The following is a 25,440-nucleotide window of genomic DNA, read 5'->3' on the forward strand; positions in this document are numbered from 1 at the left end:
TAGAGGAAATCAGCAGAGACCTGCGAGGTTAAATAACATCAGAACGGTCACATTTTCACTTAAGATTTTATTCAAAAACGAATAGCATTAGAAATCTGCTTGCTGTACTTGTAACTTGCATGTTGAGGTGAAAATAGTCTCATTTTCAGACTCATTCGCAGTCCGTCTGCATTTCGCGCAGAATTATTGCAAAAAAATGGTCAGGTTAAATGTGATTGGCTGGATTTAACTTTCAGGAGTGAGCCTGCACCAATCTGCCTGGAAACAGGTGTTCACTTTTTTTTTTTTTTTTTTTTTTTTTTTAGATTTCCTAACAGCAGCATTCAATTGGGTTTTCTAAAATTTTATTTTAATTTATTTTTAGGATAAGTCTGTTTGTATTGATTTTTTTTTTCTTTTCTTTTTTTGATTTTCTAACTCGGTTGTTTTTTATTTTATTTTAGCCAAAAAAAAAAAAAAAAATGGGCAGGTTATGTCTGTTTGGCTGTATTTAACTTTCAGGAGTCACCCTGCACCAATCCGCCTGGAAACACAGGCATTCACTGGGGAGGATTTGTATTTATTTATTTATTTATTTAGCAGATTTTCTACCTCAGTTTTGTTTTGTTTTTTTGGCTCAGTTTTATATATTTTATTTTATTTATTGTTTTTTTGTTATTATTATTTTATTACTTTTTGCCAAAAAAAAAAAAAAAGTTGGCAGGTTAAGTCTGATTGGCTAGATTTAACTTTCAGGTAAGCCTGAAATCTGCCTGGAAACAGTGGCATTCACTAGGGTTTTATTTATTTATTTATTTATTTGTTCATTTTTTTAAAAACAAAATTGGCAGGTTAAGTCTGTTTGGCAGGATTTAACTTTCAGGAGATTTTCTAACCCTTTTTTTTTCAAAGAAATTGGCAGGTTAAATCTGATTGGCTTGATTTCATCACACCAATTCACCTGGAAACAGAGGCGTTCACTAGGGAATGTCTTTTTTTTTTTTTTTTTACTATTGTATTAGTACATTTTAATATTTAATTGCAATATTTTTCTGTCATAAACAGAACTGGTTTTAGATAAGAACCGGTTCTCCATTCACACACACACACACACACACACACACACACACACACACATGTTGGGTTTACATGTTTTATGGGGACATTCCATAGGCGTAATGGTTTTTATACTGTACAAACCGTACTTTCTATCTCCCTACACCTACCCTACACCTAAACCTAGCCCTCACAGGAGATTCTGCATACTTTTACTTCCTCAAAAAAACTCATTGTGCATGATTTATAAGCCTGTTTCCTCATGGGGACCTGAAAAATGTCCCCACAAGGTCAAAATCTACTGGTATTCCTATCCTTGTGGGGACATTTGGTCCCCATGACGTGATGAATACCAGGTACACACACACACACACACACACACACACACACACACACACACACACACACACACACACACACACACACACACACACACACAAAAACTGAATAAAAAGCAAATCAGTTTCGTCGCATTTTGTTTTGGACTGAATCAAACCAATAAGACGGTTTTCTTTCCTCCTCCAGTGATTTCTGTCAGTTGACCTTCAGTAGAGTCCATTTGGACAGCATTCACAGCATCCTCGTGCTCAAATGAAGCGAGATCTTGAATGTTTTTAGTTGGCCAAATGCTGAATAAATGTGTGTAATAGTGTAGAAACAGACCCAGTGTGGCCCTCTGCCCTGACCTCACATCTCCAGCCAAATGATAAGATTGAGAACAGAAACATGATTTCATCCAAACAGAGAGAGATTCTGTTTTCAAAGCATGCAGCGACTAGGGCAAAACAATTAAAAAATAAATATAATTTTGATTAGCCAGTGAAACAGCATGATTCATTTGATTTGTGACTGTCAGTGTACTTTGAGTTAAAAGAATAGCATTTCAGTGAGAAATCAAGTTTGGTTTCACTGAGGTACTGTAAAATGCTTTATGCACAGAACTCAGTGGTACTATAAGTAGCTTTACAAATACATGGCAAAGTTACTTATAGAGAATGTCTGAAGTGGAGTTTTGAAATAAAGTGTAACCATAAATAGATTAAAATGTATGACAAATGTATGACACATTTAAAAAAAACAAAAAAAAAAAAAAAAAAAAAACAAGAGATTAAGGTCGTAATATTTTGAGAATAAAGTTGAAATTGAATAAAGGTGAAATACTATAAGATTAAAGTTGAAATTATGAAAATAAAGTCAAAATGCTATGAGAATAAACTCAAAATTAAAAGAGTAAAGTCAAAATATGAAATATGAGAATAAAGTTGAAATGACAAAAATAAAGTCGAAATACTATGAGAATAAAAGTAAAATGGTGAAAATAAAGTCGAAATATTTAGAGAATAAAGTTAAAATTATGAGAATAATGTCAAAATTATGAGAATAAAGTCGAAATTACAAGAATAAAGTTGAAAGGTTTCAAGAATAAAGTTAAACTACTACAAGAATAAAGTCGAGATATTTTGAGAATAAAGTTGAAATGACAAAAATAAAGTCGAAATACTATGAGAATAAAGTCGAGATATTTTGAGAATAAAGTTGAAATTATGAGAATAAAGTCGAAATACTATGAGAATAAAAGTAAAATGGCGAAAATAAAGTCAAAATATTTAGAGAATAAAGTCAAAATTATGAGAATAAAGTTGAAATTACAAGAATAGTTGAAAGGTTTCGAGAATAAAGTTAAACTACTACGAGAATAAAGTTGAGATATTTTGAGAATAAAGTTGAAATTATGAGATTAAAGTCGAAATACTTTGAGAATAAAGTTCAAAATACTATGACAATAAAATCGAGACATTGTGAATAAATTAAAAATACTTTAAGAATAAAGTTGAGATATTTCGAGAATAATTTCAAAATTACAAGTAAAGTAAGTAAAGTCGAAATATTATGAGAATAAAGTTGAAATACTATCAGAGTAAAGTTAAAATGATGTAAATAAAGTCAAAATATTTTGAGAATAAAGTTGAATTTACGAGAATAAAGTTGAAAATACATAAGAATACAATTGAGATATTTTTGTGAATAAATTAAGAATACTATGAGAATAAAGTCGAAATTACAAGAGTAAAGTCGAAATATTATGAGAATAAAATCTAAATATTTCAAGAATAAAGCTAAAATTACAAAATTAAAGTAGAGGTATTTTTAGAATAAAGTCAAAATTAAGAGAATAAAGTGAAAATATTTCAAAGTTACAATTAATAAAATTACAAGAATTCATAGCAATTATGAGATTAGAGAGAGATATAGTTATAATATTTTGAGAGAATATTCTAGCCTGTTAAGTATACAAATGGCCAGATTTGGAGCACCGGGAGATTTTCCAAAATCTCATTTTTCAAAACCAATTTATTTATTACAATAATGTGTTTGTCACGGTCTTTAATGCAGTGTGACAGATCACTGTATAAGTAAATGATGATATAATTTTAGCTTTTTAAGTGAACTGTCCCATAAGGCGAGACACTGCAGATGAACAGGGTAAAAAAGAAAAAAAGTAATAGTTATTACCTTACTTACCCAGTTGATTGATTACTTTGATAATTGCAAACATTATTACAAAAATATATAAACCCCTCTGTAAAAACCTTCAGGATATAAACAGGACAGGAATAAAAATGTCTAGTTTGGTGTGGTTAAGTGTTAATGAAGTGGAGATTTATGGCTCAGTGTAGAAGAAAAAACTCATTTTAAGAAAACAGCCTTTAAAAATATGCATTGTAACTGAAATCTACTGACACAAATAGATAAAGTGCTATAAAAGAAACACTTAACAGTGTCTTTGGGGTGTTTTAGCGGTTTTTTCCAGCAGTGTCTCCCTTTAACTAAAATGACCCAGATTAAGATCTCTGAGGGTTTAACGCTGGGTTCCTGGGGTGTTTGATGTGACTGTGTGTGTTTGTTTTCAGAGAAGCTGACGTTCCGTGAGGTGAAGACGCCGCAGGAGTTTCGTCAGGGCGAGGATGCTGAGGTCATCTGCGATGTTATCAGTTCACCGGTGCCCGCCGTGTCCTGGTTCTACAAGAACAGAGAAATTACATCTGAACCCAACAGTAAGAACACTAACAATTCATATACACTCATATGTCACCCTGGACCACAAAACCAGCATACAGCAATTGTATGGGTCAAAATTGGCAATATTTCTTTTATGCCAAAAATCATTAGGATATTAAATAAAGATCATGCTGCATGAAGATATTTTGTAAATTTCCCACCTTAAATATATGAAAACTTATTTTTTGATTGGTAATATGCATTGCTAAGTACTTCATTTGGACAGCATTAAATGCGATTTTCTTAACGTTTCGGTTTTTTTTTTTTTTTGCACCCTCAGATTCCAGTCCTATTCTAACAAATGATACATCAATGGAAAGCGTTTTTATTTAGTTTTCACATGATATATGCATCTCAATTTCAAACAATTGACCTTTATGGCTGGTTTTGATGTCACATATAGTCATGCTACTCCAAAGTATATTAAATAATAACATGGAATTACTATAATATATGTATAAAAAAAGAGGAAAGGTCAATAAGTCATGGTAAGGCAAAATGTTTTTTAATTTATTTAACTCAACATTTTAACCAATTTCCAAAAGCACTTGGAAAGTACTTTTAAAGCACAGGAAAAATATGTCACTACTGTCTGCCTCTGCCTTTTGTAAGAAAATTGAGTAACACTTTAGAATAGGTAACACTTATTCACTATTAATTAGGACCTTTCCTTCAATAAATTCCTAATTTGCTGCTTATTAATAGTTAGTAAGGTAGTTGTTAGGTTTAGGTATTGGGTAGGATTAGGGATGTAGAATAAGGCATTAATTTGTGCTTAATAAGTACTAATAAATGGCCAATTTTCTAGTAATATGCATGCTAATAAGTCATAGTTAATAGTGAATAAGTGTTACCCATTCTAAAGTGTTACCGAAAATTGTCTTTTTCCTCAGAATTGCACTTGCAATTGCGAGTTTATATCTCACAATAATGTGAAAAGAAGTCAGAATTGCTTGAAAAAAAAACTCTGAATTGTGAGTTTTAATTTTTTAATCAGCAGGTTTTCATTCATTTTAAAAATGCAGAAACAAAATTATATAATCAAATATATATATATATATAATCAAAAAATCCTGAAAAAAATATCACAGGTTCCAAAAAATATTAAGCAGCTGTTTCTGAACATTGATAATAAAAGTAATATATCAGTATATTAGAATGATTAGAAGGATCACGTGGATTGCGGAAATCTTAAGCAGTGGCTGATGAAAATTCAGCTTTGCATCACAGAAATAAATTATATTTTAAATTATATTAAAATAAAAAATGTTATTTTGAATTGCAATAATATTTTCTGTATTTTTGATCAAATAAATCGAACTTTGATGAGAATAAAATTAAACAAAACATGAAAAATCTTAATATATGATTAATCAAACTATGTCAACAAATGGAAAAGTCATCCAGATTTTTCTGTAAATTGAAGATGTTAAACATGTTAATTATTGTGTTTCAGCAGCAGGGGTCTTTTAACTCAAATACCATACTTTTACATATTCTTCTGTTATTGAAAAACATCCATTAACAACCATCAAAACACCAGCCGATTCCAGCACATAAATATTTTAATGCATTTCGGATGAAACCACGCTCATTGTCTGAATTCAGTGAAGTTCTCTGAGGGAATAAAAACTTCCATCTGCGTTTTAGGTGTCAAACCATTAATTAGAATTCAAAGGCAGAACTTTGACAAGCTATCTGCACTTTCCAGCCCGGGAGATTAAAAGATGGAGATTTGATTATTTTTATTCTAATTAGGGAGCCAGTTATAAATATCTCTCCCGAACCAAAGGAGAAAAGGTGTGTGTTTATCAGCGAGGGATGACAAAAGCCAAAGAAAGGCTGTAATCCTGAAGGTGTTTCATTTAGAAAATGTCCTTGAAATGGACGCAGAAGTAGTTTTGAGGATTGATGATAAAATTGTCCTATTATTGCGCACAGATGAAAAAGGAGTCTGTTGATTACATCCTCAGCTTTCTTCTTTTTCTGCCGCACACAGGACTACATTTCTATCAAGTTTAATTTTTCTAGAATTAGGGGTTCAAGAGTTATTACCATTTAAATGTTGAATTGTTCTAGCCAACTGTTCTAAAGTTACAAGCAAAAATTAGCATTTTTGGTATCTCACGACCCATAGGTGGCGCTGTTCCCAACTTTGGCATGGACCCTCAGAGCATGGTGTTGATGAAGTGTACCAAGTTTCATTTCAATTGATCAAAGTTTGGCCAAGATATAGCCTCTGAACCAATTTTGGGTCAAGCCTGTTAACTATGCGACATCATAACTTTTGAATAAAGATGAATTAAAAAATGTGTTCAGTCATTTCTATGCAACCTAGTACAAAGATAATCTGAGACAATTTTAGGAAGAATTGGGTCAATTTTCAAGGAGGAGTAGCAAAAAAATAGAATACTGTACTTTTCAAAATGGCCGCTACTGTAATGTTTGGAGTCTTAATGTAAGCTATTGAATGTGATCAGCATGAGGAGAGGAATCAGGTGTACCCTCAGAGCATAGTGTTGATGAAGCATACCACGTTTCATTTTAATTGACCAAAGTTTGGCAAAGATATAGCCTCTGAACCAATTTTGGGTCGACATCGTCAACTTTGCGACATTATAATTTTTGAACAAAGATAAATGAAAAAATTAATAAATTCAGTCATTTCTGTGCAGCTCAGTTCAAAGATCATCTGAGACAATTTTGGGAAAAAATAGACCAAAATAGACCAGAGGAGTAGCAAAAAAATATATAGAATACTGTACTTTCAAAATGGCTGTCACTGTAATGGTTGGAGTCTTAATGTAAGCTATTGAATGTGATCAGCATGAGGAGAGGAATCAGGTGTACTAAGTTTAATTTTTCTAGAAGTATGGGTTCAAGAGTTATTACCATTTAAATGTTGAATTGTTCTGACCAGCTGTTCTGAAGTTATACACAAAAATTTGCATTTTTGGTATCTCTGTTCCCAACTTTGGCATGGACCCTCAGAGCATAGTGTTGATGAAGCATACCATGTTTCATTTTAATTGATCAAAGTTTGGCAAAGATATAGCCTCTGAACCAATTTTGGGTCGACATCGTCAACTTTGCGACATCATAACGAAATCATAACTTTTGAACAAAGATAAATGAAAAAAATTATAAATTCAGTCATTTCTGTGCAGCTCAGTTCAAAGATCATCTGAGACAATTTTGGGAAAAATTAGACCAATTTTCAAGGAGGAGTAGCAAAAAAATATATAGAATACTGTACTTTCAAAATGGCTGTCACTGTAATGTTTGGAGTCTTAATGTAAGCTATTGAATGTGATAAGCATGAGGAGAGGAATCAGGTGTATGAAGCTTAATTTATCTTAAATTAGGGTTTCAAGCATTATTATTACAATTTAAATGTTAAATTGTTCTGACCAACTGTTCTAAAGTTACAAGCAAAGAAATAGCATTTTTGGTATCTCACGACCCATAGGTGGCGCTGTTCCCAACTCTGGCATGGACCCTCGAAGCATGGTGTTGATGAGGCGTACCAAGTTTAATTTCAATTGATCAAAGTTTGGCCAAGATGTAGCCTCTGAACCAGTTTTCAAGGAGTAGCAAAATAAATAGAATACTGTACTTTCAAAGTAGGTGTAATGGGTGTAGTCTTAATGTAAGTTGTTATATGTGATCAGCATGAGGAGAGGAATCAGGTGTACTAGCATTCAGTTTTCTAGAATTAGGGCTCAAGACTTATTACCATTTAAATGTTGAATTTTTGAACTAGTGGTGGCGCTATAGAGTTGGTTCTAGAGACCCCAAATTTGGTCAGATAACTATTCATGGCCATCACTACAAGTGTGCCAAATTTCATAATTTCCCTTTGTTCCATTCATAGGGCTGCCATAGACTCCCACTGGATGAAAATAATCAGGTTTCGGTCTTGGCCCCCAGTGACTTTAAGTTTACAGAGAAACCTTTGCCTGCTGGTTTGAGTTTAGTTATCAATCCAAAGAGTGCAAGCCTGTGACATCTGAAATGTTCTGTATCAGTATCAGTGTCACTGTTACTGACAGACACACAGAGAGCCAAGTTTTCTCACCCAGTTTTAACATCTGTGTTTGTGTCTCTTCCTGAAGGCAGATTTCAGGTCCTTCCCAGCAACAACCTGCAGATCCTGCGAGTGAGTAAAGCTGATGAGAGTGTGTATCGCTGTGAGGCTCGCGTTGAGGCCAGAGGAGAAATTGATTTCAGGGACATCGTGGTGCTGGTCAATGGTAAGAGCATCTTCACACACTGTATGCACTTCCTCACTGTTCTCTGAGCAGCTCAATAACTCTACAGCGCTCGGCTGTCACAGACTCACCAGTCACCAGCTCACTTAATAAAACCTGTCAGCAAAGAAGAAGCAACAAGTTCTGAAGGATCCCATGAAGGTGACGAAACAATGAGATGAAATATGTGATTTAAGTAGCACTGATGTTTTTAAGAGCGTCTGAAGGAAATCTTTAGGGTGCAATACAAGTAAAGCTGTATCAATAATACAAAAAAGTTGTTTAAAATAATACACACATGATTGTTTACTTCTTCAGATGTTTTAATTGAGCTGTAAAATGTCTAATTATATATTTTAGGTGGGATTATTAGATAAAAAAAAATGTTGTATTGGAATTTAAATGTTTTACTCTAATTTTCTTTCAAAAATAAATTTTATACTAGATATAATTGGGCTATCATTCAGCTGGTAAGGCTTTAATGTATTTTGTTTATGTTTTATTATTTATTTTTTTATTGTAAAAATAAACTATTTTTACTGTTTTTAAATGTAACTTTTTAATTCAATTTTAACATTTTTATTATAAAGTGTAACTTTCTAAATTTGAATGTAAAATATTTTTACTAAACGTTTAAACATTTTTACTCTTTTTTTTATTGTGACTTTTTTATTATTTAAATTTAACATTTTTTTTTAAATGTAACTTTTAATATTTAAATTCAATTTAATATATTTATTTTCTAATTTTGTTTCTATTTTTATATTTAAAATGTAAATTTTACTAAAAATGTAAACTAGAGTTTTTTTATGAAACATTTTACAATTTCATTTTTTGAATGAAACACTTTTACATTTTTACTATTTATAAATGTAACTTTTTATTTAAATGTATCATTTTACATTTTTTTATTGTGACATTTTTATAATTTAAATTGAACAATTGTATTGTTTTAAATGTAATATTTTTTTATTTAACATTTTTACTATTTTTAAATGTAAAAATGTTTACATTTTAAATTTTACAGTTTTAATTGTAACATTTTTCAAATGTAATTTTTTTTTATTTAACATTTTTACTACTTTTTAATGTAAAATTTTATTTAAATATAACAATTTTACAGTTTTTAATTGTAACATTTGTAACAACTTTTAAAAACCCATTTGAGAATCTGCATCTTTAAACATATCGAACAAAACATATCGGTTGAAAAAGTCAATTACAAGTCATATTTCTCTTAAACAGCCTCTATATTCTGTCCTTACTAGAAGAACAACGATCCAAACTAGCCTCAAACAGATGGTGCTCACATGCAACATGACCATGTTAACTCAAGATGGAAGGTCAAAGCAGAACAAGCCGTTTCATTACAGTGGCGGATGGCATTCCAACACATCGTTACGATCCGCTGCAGCTCAGCCAAGGCTGGAAATAAATCTAGGGGAAAATTCTGGATTCAATCCTCAGTCTTGGACACGAGACCCGGGCGTCGTCCCTTTCTAGTCAGTGCTCGCTAAGTGATTTAAGCAGCAGGTTGTTCTGTTTCCGAGGCAGACGGCGCTTGCCATGTCTTGGGGATAATAGGATGCGCCTCATTGAGCGAGCTTATTGGATCTTCCTGAAAGCTATAAGTGGTGATGCTAAATTGAATGCAACGCACTTTTATTCGTCTTTGCATGTTATTACATCAGTTTAAAGAAGTATGAGTTGTGCAAATACTATTGTGTCCGTTCAGGCAGAGCTCGGCGCTATCAAATCCTGATGACGGCTCATTTTGCAGAACAAGGTAAATGAATGCCCTGAAAAGACGGGCGGCGTTTCATGAAGCGTTTGGTGAAGATAAGGTCGCTGTTTACTTCAGAGTCACAGAAGCTTGAAGTTTATGTTAACTGAAACATTTAGTCACAAATCCAGTCAGCAGAAAAATGAGCTTAAAGATGCTGAGTTGATAAGCTAACACCCATTTTAGGTTGAATCTGAAAAGACTAGCATTTTAGTCTTAAATTGTGTCTTTAGACTGGTTTATGCTGGTTAACTGGGACTTTACCACCACAATCATTTCCCATCCAAAATTTTATAGATTTGCACATTTAGTTAAGGCTAACCATTTCATATATAACTTATATATACTTTATATATACATACTATATACTATATACTATATACTATATATATATATATATATATATATATATATATATAGTATATATATAGTTGTTTCTGTGATGTACTGAAATATAATTACAAGCACTTCATACGTTTCAAAGGCTTTTATCGACAATTACATGACATTTATGCAAAGAGTCAGTATTTGCAGTGTTGGCCCTTCTTTTTCAGGACCTCTGCAATTCGACTGGGCATGCTCTCAATCAACTTCTGGGCCAAATCCTGACTGATAGCAACCCATTCTTTCATAATCACTTCTTGGAGTTTGTCAGAATTAGTTGGTTTTTGTTTGTCCACCCGCCTCTTGAGGATTGACCACAAGTTCTCAATGGGATTAAGATCTGGGGAGTTTCCAGGCCATGAACCCAAAATTTCAACGTTTTGGTCCCCGAGCCACTTAGTTATCACTTTTGCCTTATGGCACAGTGCTCCATCGTGCTGGAAAATGCATTGTTCTTCACCAAACTGTTGTTGGATTGTTGGAAGAAGTTGCTGTTGGAGGGTGTTTTGGTACCATTCTTTATTCATGGCTGTGTTTTTGGGCAAAATTGTGAGTGAGCCCACTCCCTTGGATGAGAAGCAACCCCACACATGAATGGTCTCAGGATGCTTTACTGTTGGCATGACACAGGACTGATGGTAGCGCTCCCCTTTTCTTCTCCGGACAAGCCTTTTTCCAGATGCCCAAAACAATCGGAAAGAGGCTTCATCGGAGAATATGACTTTGCCCCAGTCCTCAGCAGTCCATTCGCCATACTTTTTGCAGAAGATCAATCTGTCCCTGATGTTTTTTTTTTTTTGGAGAGAAGTGGCTTCTTTGCTGCCCTTCTTGAGACCAGGCCATCTTCCAAAAGTCTTGGCCTCACTGTGTGTTCAGATGCGCTCACACCTGCCTGCTGCCATTCCTGAGCAAGCTCTGCACTGGTGTCACTCCGATCCCGCAGCTCAATCCTCTTTAGGAGACCATCCTGACGCTTGCTGGACTTTCTTGGACGCCCTGAAGCCTTCTTAACAATGCAGTGGAAAGTTTTTTTTGGGGATTAAGTTGATTTTCATGGCAAAGAAGGACTATGCAATTCATCTGATCACTCTTCATAACATTCTGGAGTAAATGCAAATTGCGATTATAAAAACTTAAGCAGCAACTTTTCCAATTTCCAATATTTATGTAATTCTCAAAACTTTTGGCCACGACTGTATATATAGATAAATATTGATGGACCATCCAAACTTATACTTATAACTTATAATATAACTTATTCAGTCATGCATTGTGTCGTTTCTCCTGTCTTCTTTACTAGCTTGGGTTGACCAGCATTTGTGATGCTCTTGAGCTTGTGTTTTCTGCAGAAATCCTTCACATTATTGAGTGATGATTTAAGAAGTGCCTGCTCTTTGTTTGCTCGTCTCAGTTTTTTTCTAACTATCTTGTTCATATGTGTGCGTGGAAGCGTTTACGGCGATGATTAGCATGCAGACGTGTGTTAGCGTGGTCTTTCCGCGCCCTTAACCCTGACTTTCATCATCAGAGGAGCGGTTTGAGCACAGACGGGGGCGAATCGCCAACTTCTGTCTGCGTCTGCTTCATCCTTTAAAAGGAAATGTCAGTGAGATAGAGGGTGTCTCATTTGCGTCGTCCTTCGCTGATACGCATCGCAGGAAAAAAACACTCATTTCAGACTCTTTGAACTTGGGCGAATTCTAACAGGGAGCGAATCACAGAGCGGCGAATAATGATTGTGCTGGAGTTTGATGGGCAGAGTTTGATTCTCGTAAAGCATCATATCAGATGGATCTGACATGACACAAAGCTGTTTTGAAATAAGGACATTATTCTGGGAAATCAGAATGAAGAGAGAATGTAAACACGGCTGACGTGGTTTGGTGTGACACTGTTAAATCACTGTTAAGTTTGGACAAACTTTACATACATTTTTTATTTAAATGTAACATTTTATACTGTTTTTAATTGTAACATTTTTATTTATTTAACATTTTTTTATTTTTAAATGAAGCTTATTAAAATTATTGATTAAAGTTTAAATCAAATATGTGTTCTATATTAATTGTAAAAAAATATTTAACAGTTTTACTAGTTTTAAATAGAATTTTTTTTAATTAAATTTAATTTTTTTTTGCTGTTTTTAATTGTAACATTTTGTAAATTACAATGTATTTATTTTTAAATGAAACTTTTTAATGTTTAAATCAAACATTTGCTATATTAATTGTAACTTTTTTATTTAACAGTATTACTATTATTGTATTTTTTTTTATTTAAAAGTAACATTTATTTATTTTTAAATTAAACTTATTAACGTTTAAATCAAAACATTTTGTTATATTAATTGTAAAAATATTTTACAGTTTTACTACTTTTAAATATAACATTTTTGAATAATTTTTTTTAAAAATGCAGTTTTTAATTGTAACATTTTTAAAATGTAAATTCAATATTTATTTATTTTTTAAATGAAACTTATTAACGTTAAATCAAACATTTTTGCTACATTAATTGTCAAATTTTGTATTTAACAGTTTTACTACTTTTAAATATATTTTTTTATTTAAATGTATTTTTTTGCTGTTTTTAATTGTAACATTTTAAAAATTTAAATGTAACATTTTTTAAATGAAAATTATTACAGTTTAAATCGAACATTTATTGCTATATTAATTGTAAAAAAATATATTTAACAGTTTTGCTACTTTTTTTGCTGTTTTCAATTGTAACATTTTTAAATTTAAATGGAACTTTTTATTTTTTAATGAAACTTATTGAATTTTAAGGCAAAATGTTTTGCTATATTAATTGTAAAAAATTGTATTTAACAGTTTTACTACTTTTAAATATTATTTTTTTTAAATGTAATATTTTTTGCTGTTTTTAATTGTAACATTTTTAAAATTTAAATGTAACTTTTTTATTTGTAATCAAACTTGAATTTTAAGTCAAACATTTTTGCTATATTAATTGTAAAAAAATTTATTTAACAGTTTTACTACTTTTAATATTTTTTTATTTAAATGTAACATTTTTTTACTCTTTTTATTTTTAACATTTTTAAAATGTAATTTTTTTTATTTTTTAAATAAAATGGATTTAAATTTAAATCAACATTTTTTTCAATATTAATAATAACATTTTTTAACAGTTTTACTAATAAATATAAAAAAATTTAGTTAAATGTAACATTTTTTACAGTTTTTAATTGTAAGTTTAAATCAAACATTTTTGCTATATTAAGTTAATAATTAATAGTTACTACTATTAAATATAACATTTTTATTTAAATGTAACATTTTTGGCTGTTTTTAATTGTAACATTTTTAAAATTTAAATGTAACTTTTTTATTTTTAAATGAAACTTATTAAAGTTTAAATCAAACATTTTTGCTGTATTGTAACATTTTAAAATTTAAATGAAACTTATTAAAGATTACATCAAACATTTTTGCTATATTAACTGTAACATTTTTTATTTAACAGTTTTACTACTTTTAAATATAATATTTTTCATTTAAATTGAACATTTTTTACTGTTTTTAATTGTATATTTTTTTATTAAATTAAATTAATTTATTTATTTATATGTTGTTGTTTTTTTGTTGTTTTTTTAACTGAACACTTTAACTTTTTTAAACCTGTGTTGAACATGCCTGTGTGTGTTGTCGTTTCAGTTCCTCCGGTTCTGTCAGTGCCACAGCAGTCCTTCAACGCCACGGCCGACTACCAGGAGTCAGTGACGTTCACCTGCATCACGTCCGGCTCTCCCGACCCTCAGGTGACCTGGTACTGGTGGGTAACAGTAATGTTTGTCAAGAGACACTCTGAATGTTGAAGATGCGGTGATGTGTGCTGCAGAATGTAGGCCGCTGGACATCACTGCTAGTATATAGGGCACAGTGTCCTCCATTCATCTTTTCTATCTGTATGCAAATGGCAGCGGCTCTGTGGCGTCGGGCCGTGAAGAGCTGATCTGTGCTTTGATCAGACGTTCAAAGCCTTCCGTGATAACTGAGGTGAGGGCCGGAAACGCTCAAACTCGGAGATCTTTCTATTGTGTGATGGAGACACTGAACGTGTCCGTGTGAAATGTTTGATAACTGACCTGTGCGGATGGAAGTTGTTGCATTGCCAATTTTATCATGGATTTTTATCATCACATCAATTTTGAGAAATTACCCTCAAAAGATCATTCATTTTGTGTAAATTGCATTAAATCAGAAAAGCATTGAAGATGCTTTACAAAATATAGCTTTATATTATATGAAAAGCCTTTTCATGTATGCAGTTTGTCAATAAGTGCATTAAAAATACATTAAAACATATTAGACATACTTAATAATTAAACATAAAGAAATATGTTGATTTAACATTGCTAAATGCTAACATTGATAAATAATTGTCATGCATCAGTTTTAATGGGTGTTTAAACATTTTATATTGAAATATGAAATCATTTTTAAGAAATTAAAGCTGTCAATAATAATGAAAAAACTGATGTAGGAACAAATTTCACTCAGAAATTGCTAGTAAATTTCATATTACATTTTGAAAGTTCAAAATTTAACATAATGCATTCAATTAAACATAACATTTAGGAAAATTCTTAATCGTGAAAATTTGGAAAATTCTAAATTTAAAGTAACATTAAATTAAACATAAACAGCTGGAAAATTCTAAATGTGAAGTAACGCGTTGAATTAAATTAAATTTTTGGAAAATTCCAAATTTAAAGGTAAAATTTTTAAAATTCTAAATTTAAAGTAACGCATTAAATTTAACATAAGCATTTGGAAAATTCTAAATTTAAACGTATTAAATGTAAAAAATTTGAAAATTCTAAATTAAAAGTAACACACTGAATTAAATGTCCATAATTAGAAAATTCAAAATTTAAAGTAATGCATTGAATTAAATGAAAAATTTAAACGCAAAATGTTTGAAGGTTCTAAATTTAAAGTAACACGTTAAATAAAACATAAACATTTGGAAAATTCTACATTTAAAGTAACTTATTGAATTAAATGTAACAAAATTTGAAAATATTACATTTAATGTAACACAATGAATTAAATGTAACAAAATAGAAAATTCATGAATTATTAAAACTGAATTAAACATAAAAAAAGTTGAAAAACTAAAATTAATATTAATAATTGTTGAGATCAATATTAATAAAGAATAAAAAAGTTGTAGTAACCCTGATGATTGTTAACTTGTGATTGTTTTGTTATGAAGTTGTAAATAAAAGGAACAGTTTTACTCTTTCTACTTCAAAAATGCAGATACAGATCAGTGTGTTACTTACTGTGTCTTTATTACTGATAGAGTAGTATCTATTATACTCTATCAAACTCTATCATATGATATAAATACAAGATGGCATTTTTTGCCTCATAACTTGAATTTGAAGCATACATTCATTCATCAGCGAAAGATGACGGACAGCTCTAAACCAAATGATTGTGTTAAATCAACAGCTGTAATAAAGTCTTTTGTGTTTGTCATGTATGGGGTTGAATGAGGTTGAACGAAAAGGTCCGAAGGCCTTGAGTGGGAGTTTTAACATCTGAAGCCATCAGACGGAATATTACAAGCACAAAGTGCAGCACAATTATAGTTTTCACCGATTTAAACCCATGCAAGATTGACACCATCGTTTTCTAAATTGCTGAAATTAAAGTGCATTAAATCTGAGGTATTTTTGCAGAGCAAAGTTCTCTCTAACTCACTCCGACTTCAAAATTACAGTTATTTACAGCAGAGATGTTAAAGTGTGTTATATGAGTGATGGCAGAAGAGTTTGCCGCTCTGAAGATACTTTGTAGATTCACAAATTCATATTTAAGCAAGACTTTTATATTCTGTTCCATTTAACAGGACCTTGCAGGTTTCCATTAATTATTGTTCATTTGATTAATAAGCATCAAGAACATACAAATACACCCCTCAAATCCATATCTTAATATATATAAAGTAAAAGGTAAGTAAAGAAATTCAGGATTCAGTGTGATAAACATTGATTTAAAAATCATTTTTATTTTTATAACTTATATATTTATATAATAAATAATTAATAAGTAATATTCTAATTCAATGCTATTTATATTTACAATTATAAAAAGCTTTTTTATGTTAATTGTTTTAAATATGTATGTTTATTATTATTTATTTTTATGTATTTTTCATAATATTTTATATATATTTCAAATATATTACATTAATTCATGGCATTACTAATGTTATTTATATTTATTAATAATATGTAATATTATTGTTATTATATAGATTACTGTACATCAATGTTGTATTGTGTTTTATACTGTTTAATAACATTTATATTTATATTTATTTATATTGAAATTTATAAATAAGTGCATTCAAAAATTAAAGATTGCCACTTGGTTGTGTTAATAAATAATTAACTGCATTTTCTAAAATAGAAAAATGTTATGTTGTGATAAAAATACATAATATTAATATTTAGAATAATAAGCATCAATAGATAATATAGTAATTCAATGCTATTTAATATATAATTATATGTTATAAAAATATTTTTATGTAAATAGGTTTTAATATGTATATTTAATATTATTATTTGTATGTATTTAGCATACTATATACATAAGTGCATGCAAAAATTAAATATTGCCACTTGGTTGTGTTAATAAATAATTTGCAGCATTTTCAAAACATAAATCAAACTACATTTTTTTTCAATAATTAATTATTTAATTTAAATAGTTTTTAATATGTATAATTATTATTGATTTGTGTATATATATATATATATATATATATATATATATATATATATATAATTATTATTATTATTATTTTTTTTAATAAGTGTATTCGGAAATTTATAATTGCCACTTGGTTGTGTTAAAAAGAACTCACTTCATTTACTAAAATTAAATGTAAAAAAAAAAAAAAGAATGTTTATTTATTATTATTTAGTTTTATGTATTTATCATATCATTTTATCATATAAACATTTAATTCCTATTATTTAATATTTATGAACTATATTTCATGTTATTGTTATTATTCAGCTTAATGAACATCAATACTGTACTGTTTTTTATATTCTCAAACAGACAGATTTGTTTGGTTAATGTCTCTTTACCGTCAGTTAATTGTCATCATTATTTCCAGCTGTTCATTAATTATTGTTTGCATCTGTTCTGTATCTGTTTAAAGGAATAGTTGAGTCAGAAATGAACATTCTGTCATCATTTACTCGGCCTCGTGTCGATTAATGACTTCATCTGTGCAGCACGAAAGGAGATGTTGAGCAGATGTTCGTGTTCATTTTCTCACGACAGAATTGTCATTTTTGATATTGCATATCATTCCTCTGAACTCTGTGCTCAGTATGTATCTTGTGTTTTGCATGAGTTCATGTGCTTCACGACTGCTTCGTTGGCTTGTTAGAGTTTAATTGGGTCCTGCGTGTTCCTTTGTTTTTCCTGATGGCCCAGCGGCTAATTGTGTCTCTGAACAGAGACCTGCGTTCACTTCCCATAATTGTGCCCTTGTTAGTGTGATTGAATTGTTAGCAGTGTGAATCTTCATTTCTATAGATAGCGTTGTCTCTGGACTTTTCGTAGCTCAGAATTTTTTAACTAACAAGCAGGATTATTTTAATTCAGTATTTTATTCTGCAAGGATGCATTGAATTTCTAACATTTATAATGTCGCAAATGATTTTTGAAATAAATGCTGTTCTTTTGACTTTTTTAATTTATCTGTGAATTCATCTGTGACAGTTTCTATTAAAATATTGGGAAGCACAACTGTTTTTAACATTGATAATAATCAGAAATGTTTCTTGGGCATCAAATCAGTATATTAGAATGATTTCTGAAGGATCATGTGACACTGAAGACTGGAGTAATGATGCTGAAAATACAGCTTTGATCACAGAAATAAATTACATTTTAACAGATATTCACGTAGAAAACAGCTATTTGAAATTGTATTTTTTTTTTTTTTTACTGTATTATTTTGTAGTTTCTTTTTGAATGCTATTGTTTCTGCTATATAATATACTGTGTATATGTGTATATATATATATATATATATATATATATATATATATATATATATATATTATAGCAGAATTAATAGCATTGAAAAAGAAACTACAAAATTATGACATAACAATATTGCATTCCTTAAAATAAGCTAAAATAAAAATCACTAATTTTGTATCATTATATAAGAAAAGTCTTTATAAAACTAATATTGCAATTAAGACATACGTGTGGTACAGATATATTATTGTGTAATATATATATAAAAAAGTATATTTTTAAAAAAGTTTTTCTTTGTTGGGTTATTTTGATATAAAGTAAATATAGTTTAAAACATACAGCTTACTAACACAATAAAACACAATAAAAACATGATTTTTAAAAATTAAAAAAAAAAATTGAAATAAGTTATCTGTTTTTGAAAATAAAATCTTTATATGAAATAAGGTACATTTCTTAAAATAGGCTAAATACAACAAATATATATATTTTTTTATTACTTCCTTACTTTCATTATATAAGATGTTTGTTTTTTCCCCTAAGTCTTTATACAACAAACATTGCATTTTTTTTAGTAATTTAAAAAATAACCTACTAAATTGTGGAATATATTGTATTTCTTAAAGTAGGCTAAAATAAAATGTATATATTTTAAAGTTATTACCATAAAATTACTTCTGTCATTGTATAAGATGTTTGTTTTTTATAGGTTAGCTCATCCAAAAATGAAAATTAGCCCATTATTTACTCATCCTCCAGTTATCCTAGGTGTATATGACTTCCTTCTTTCAGATGAATCCAATGGGAGTTATTTAAAAAAATGATCCTGGCATTTCCAAGCTTTAGAACAGCATGGGCAAGTGTTTCTCTTCACCAGTCCAATAAAATGCATCTATCCATAATAAAAAATAGCCTCTAAAAAGTGTGAGGCACTTTATATTGTCGGTGGATGCACTTTATTGGACTTGTTTTGAACTGATGAAGAGAAACACAGAACCATGCATTCTAAAGCTTGGAAATAACTCCCATTGGATTCATCTGAAAGTCATATACACCTAGGATACCTGGAGGGTGAGTAAATAATGGTCTAATTTAAATTTTTGGGTGAATTAACCCTTTAAGAATCTGTCATAGAATTTGCTGAATAATTATTGCATGCATACATGAACTTTTTGTCCTCCAAATTAATTTCCTCACACTAATTGAACTTGGACATTTAGAACCCTGGACCACAAAACCAGTCATAAAGGCCTAAAAAGATCTAAAAAAATTCCATTGATGTATGGTTTGTTAAAATAGGACGATATTTGGCTGAGATACAGCTATTTAAAAAAAAAAATCTGGAATCTGAGGTTGGAAAAAAACTAAATATTGAGAAAATCGCCTTCAAAGTTTTCCAAATGAAGTTCTTAGCAATGCATATTACAAATCCAATATATTTACGGTATGAAATGTACAAAATATCTTCACGGAACATGATCTTTACTTAACATCCTAATGATTTTTGCCATAAAAGAAAAATCGATAATTTACTTAAGACTGGTTTTGTAGTCCAGGGTCACAAATAATAATATTATTATAAAATAATATTAATGCTTTTAATTAATACTTAATTGAATGAATGAATTAAGTTAGTAAGTAAACGTGAATTGATCAGAAGTGGCAGTAAATGTGTTTATATTGTTACAAAAGATTTCTATTTCAAATAAATAGCTATAAATGACAATTTGCTAAACAGCTATTTTAAATTGTAACAATATTTTACTGTTTTTACTGTATTTTTGCAGAATTGATGAGCAGAAAAAAACATTTTTATATAATTTTTTCAAAATGTTTGGATTTTTTTCAGAATAAATTATTTTAACTATTAATCATTTAAACTGAGGGTGCAAAAAAAAAAAAAAAAAAAAAAATCTAAAATATTGAGAAAATCGCCTTTAAAGTTGTCCAGATGAAGTTCTTAGCAATGCATGTTACTAATCAAAAATTAAGTTTTGATATATTTACGGTATGAAATGTACAAAATATCTTCACGGAACATCCTAATGATTTTTGCCATAAAAGAAAAATCGATAATTTTGACCCATACAACTGTCCTACTTAAGACTGGTTTTGTAGTCCAGGGTCACAAATAATAATATTATTATAAAATAATATTAATGCTTTTAATTAATACTTAATTGAATGAATGAATTAAGTTAGTAAGTAACCGTGAATTGATCAGAAGTGGCAGTAAATGTGTTTATATTGTTACAAAAGATTTCTATTTCAAATAAATTGCAATAAATGACAATTTGATAAACAGCTATTTTAAATTGTAACAATATTTTACTGTTTTGACTGTTTTGATGAGCAGAAAAAAAAACTTTTTTATATAATTTTTCAAAATGTTTGGATTTTTTTCAGAATAAATTATTTTAACTATTAATCATTTAAACTGAGGGTGCAAAAAAAAAAAATCTAAAATATTGAGAAAAACGCCTTTAAAGTTGTCCAGATGAAGTTCTTAGCAATGCATATCACTAATCAAAAATAAAGTTTTGATATACAGTATTTACAGTAGGGAATTAACAAAATATCTTCATAAAACATGATGTTTTGGCATAAAATAAAAATTTTAACCCATGCAATGTATTTCCGCCTATTGCTACAAATATACCTGGTTTCGTGCTCCAGGGTCACATTTATGATATTTTATAGACTGTTAAATGTATTCTCAGTTGCAGTCAATCATCTGATCTGATGGTTTGTGTCCACAGGAAGGGTCACGTGATCGAGCGATCAGAGCAGTACATGTTGAACACACTGGACGGAGGCAAAAGCACGCTGACGGTCAAAAACATCCGGCAGGGGGACGGCGGGCCGTACACGTGCCGCGCCAGCAACAAAGCCGGAAGCTCAGAAAGCCAACTCTTCCTCAAAGTGTTCGGTGAGGAAACGTTTGCATCGTTTGTGTACGTTAGATTGATTTTTCAGAGGAAGTCTTTCCTCACGTCAGCGGTGTGGACCATTCTTCTTTTCTTTTTCCATTTAGTTGCTTTCCACTCAGATTCTCTTGAAGAAAATGAAGCGATGCGTCTTGGGACGCACAGACGGCGCCATAAATGTGCCGCTATCTGGAATTTCATTTCAGGGAAAATGAAAGACTGTTCAATTATCATGAAAAACTCCAGCAGGTTCTTTATGGAGCCCACATTCAGTTGCTGATTTCATGAAGCTGCTGTGCATATTCACAAAAACTGATTATTCTGATTGGACCTCCTGTCTGTCGGATGATAATATATGGAGATTTATTCTCCGTCGTCAGGATCTTACAGATGTTTGTATTGAAAGGCAGTTTTGTTTTAAAAGGTGGAACGTAACCACGGTGTAACTTTGTGACATTTATAGCTCTTGACGTTCAGTCACAGGAGAGACGTGAAAAAGGCAAACCACAGAACTAAACACAAACAGCTGAAGAGGATAAAGATGTCAGGAACTGCTTGATATTAGTGCTTTACATCTAAAGCAGAGCCTGTGTGTGGATATTTAGGGAACTAAAAAAAAATGTATTAAAATATAGAACAATTTATATTTATATTTATTTATATATATATATATATATATATATATATATATATATATATTAAAATATAGAATAATTTTAATATTAGTTAAAAATAGAGAATATAGTCAGTTTATAAATACTGTTAAATATATTATATTTAAATATATTAAATTGTAATTATATGATATAATTAATGATTATATTTCATTATTATTATTATAAATATAATATATAAATATAAATATTATTATTAATAAATATTAATAATATTATCAGTGTGGTTTATTTACAAGAACTGTTCAGGGTCGGACAACTATTTATGGGCAATAAATAAATACTACTACCAGGGCTTTTACAAATATTTAATTTATTTGAAATAAAATCCAATAAAATCCAATTATTACTTTGCTATTTAAATAGTAAAATACAATTATTACTATTATTGCTAAATAGCAATATTTAAAAAGAACAAAAAAGAAAAAGAAAAAAAGCATTACAAAATTATAAATCGAAAATTGAAAATACAAAAATAAAAGCCAATTAATTATTCTAAGAAATAAGGAAAGTAAAGGTTTTTATTATTTTTTTTATTATTTTATTATTATTTTAAACAAAACAATGTGTAAAGACAAGTTTTTGTCATTATAAATAAAAAAAAGAAATTAAGAAAATTAAGGATTTTACTATTTAAAAAAAGACTTTGCCTATGGAATAAAGAAAGTAAAGGTTTTTATTATTAAAAAAAATGCGTAAAGACGGGTTTTTGTCATTATAAATAAAAAAAGATGTTGCATTAAGAAAATTAAGGATTTTACTATTAAAATAAATATTTTGCATATGGAATAAGGAAAGTATTTTTTTTTTTATTAGAAATAAATAAAAAATAAGTAAAAATAAAATAAACAAAGCTAAACAGTTACATTTAAAAAGAGTAAAAACAAGCCAAAAAAAGAGAAAAATGCATAACAAAATTTAAAAAAATATATAAAAATGATTAAAATGATAATTGAAAATACAAAAATAAAAGTTAGTTAATAATTCTAATAAATGATCTTGAAAAAATTATTTTAAATAATTATTAATTATTATAATTCATTAATAATAATAATACATTATAATTATAAATTATATGTAATTAAAGTTTGCATCTCAGTAATCTTGCTGGATGTAAGAGCTCAAGGTGGTTGCTAGGGTGTGTTTTTGCAGTTTCTAAGGTACCGTTCAGAACACCTTAGCAACACTTGTCAACCTCATCAGCAGTTCATCAATGACGTTTCCTGGAGTGTTTCCGTACTCTCTCGCACGTCTCCAGCGATGTGTTTGTCTTTGCTGGAGCGTGTGTATGTAGCACACATGTGCTCACGCTCTCCGCAGCCTCTGGGTGTTTCTGCTGCGTCTCCCGCTACAAATAACTCCTTGATCTCTGCAGACGCTGTTCAAAGGGCTGCGCTGTAAAGAACTGTTTCTGCTGGGTTTCATTCACTCAGGCATGGATTTATTCAGCGGCGCTCTGTGCGAGAGCAGGAACGGCTGTTATGCATGAAACTTGTTTGCCCTCGACTCCGCTGGTGTTCAGGGGGAAACTAAGAAAAATACATAGAGCAGCTTATCTGTGGGACACACACACTCACTCACACTTCTAATAGGGTTTATCGGTGAGTTCAGCATAAAACAAGACCTTCCTGATGTGAACCTGTCGCTAAACATACTCTCCGGCTGAGACAGAGTTCAGGAACAGGAAAGACATTCACAGCGTTGAAAGATTTTTCAAGAAAATTAAGCATTGGAAATTTTTTTGCATAAAGTAAATCAAGGTTTTTAGTATTTTAAAAGAAAACAAAATGCATAAGAAATAAGGAAAGTAAAGGTTTTTATTATTAGAAATCGAAAAAAAAAACTGCATAAAGATGGGTTTTTGTCATTTTAAATTAGAGGAAAAATTTTGCATTAAGAAAATTAAGGATTTTACTATTTTTTAAAAAAAGATTTTGAATAAGGAACAAGGAAAGTGAAGGTTTTTGTTATTAAAATTGGGGGAAAATGCATAAAGATGGGTTTTTGTCATTTTAAATTAGAGGGAAAATTTTGCATTAAGAAAATTAAGGATTGTCATTATTTAAATAAACAGATTTTGCATAAGGAATAAGGAAAGTAAAGGTTTTTATTATTAGAAATAGAAAAAAATGCATAAAGATGGGTTTTTGTCATTTTAATTTAGAGGTTAAGAATTTGCATTAAGTAAATTAAAGATTTTACTATTTATAAAAAAATATTTTGCATAAGGAAAGTAAAGGTTTTTACCAAGGAAATAAGGAAAGTAAAGGTTTTTGTCATTTTAAATTAGAGGAAAAGATTTTGCATAAAAAATAAGGATTTTACTATGTAAATAAAAAAGATTTTGCATAAGGAATAAGGAAAGTAAAGGTTTTTATTATTAGAAATAATTTTTAAAAAAGATGTTGCGTAAGGAATAAGGAAAGATATTGCATTAAGAATATTCAGGATTTTACTATTAAAGATTAAAAAAGATTTTGCATAAGAAATAAGGAAAGTAAAGGTTTTTATTATTAGAAATTAAAAAAACAATGCATAAAGATGGGTTTTGTCACTATAAACTCTAAGAAAAGATTTTGCATTAAGAAAAATATATATTTTGTATAAGGAATAAGGAAAGTAAAAGTATTTATTATTAGAAATAAAAAAAAATGCATTGTGAATAAGGAAAGTAACAGTTTTATAAAAAAAAATGCATTCAGAAAATACAGGTTTTTACTATAAATTTGATTTTATCGTGACAAATTAGGAAAAAATATTTATTATATTTATAATATTTATTATTAATATTATTGTAATTTGCACTTATTTATTTCTAAAATAAGGAGAAACCAAGTCTGTTTAAGTGCAAGTGTGACGTCCTATCAGACAGAACATTGTGTTTAGTGCAAATTGAGATGTAATTTAAAGCAATTATTCTAAAATAAACTCACAGAAACGTCTGCAATGTTAAAGCTGTTCGCTGAACTTCTGTCTCTCTGTCTGTTCAGTCCAGCCGCACATCACTCAGCTGAGGAACGTGACGGCGGTGGAGGGAAGCGCTGCTATGATCTCTTGTACGGCGGAGGGAGAACCGCTGCCTGAAATCTCCTGGAGGAGAGCCAGTGATGGACAGACATTCACAGATGGAGATAAGGTGAATAACACACCAATCTGATGCAACTCACACTAAACTGAAGATCTCTCAGCATTCACTCAGGTTTGCAATGACATTAGAGTGAATAAATAATGGCAGAGTTTTGAAGGGATAGTTCTTTTTAAAATGAAAATTTGCTGTTC

General features: G+C 29.8%; 1 protein-coding gene across 1 annotated transcript in view; it reads left to right on the forward strand.

The window, feature by feature from the left end:
* Window positions 1-25,440, forward strand: part of LOC141336980 (neural cell adhesion molecule 2) — a 95,067-nt gene that overhangs the window by 11,000 nt on the left and 58,627 nt on the right. Inside the window, exons 4-8 of the mRNA XM_073842701.1 lie at window positions 3,948-4,091; window positions 8,211-8,348; window positions 14,193-14,310; window positions 21,320-21,489; window positions 25,152-25,297. Coding sequence (XP_073698802.1) covers window positions 3,948-4,091; window positions 8,211-8,348; window positions 14,193-14,310; window positions 21,320-21,489; window positions 25,152-25,297 — 716 coding nt within the window. The remainder of the gene's footprint in view (window positions 1-3,947; window positions 4,092-8,210; window positions 8,349-14,192; window positions 14,311-21,319; window positions 21,490-25,151; window positions 25,298-25,440) is intronic.

Source organism: Garra rufa, chromosome 6, assembly GCF_049309525.1.
Source record: "Garra rufa chromosome 6, GarRuf1.0, whole genome shotgun sequence".
Lineage (NCBI taxonomy): Eukaryota > Metazoa > Chordata > Actinopteri > Cypriniformes > Cyprinidae > Garra > Garra rufa.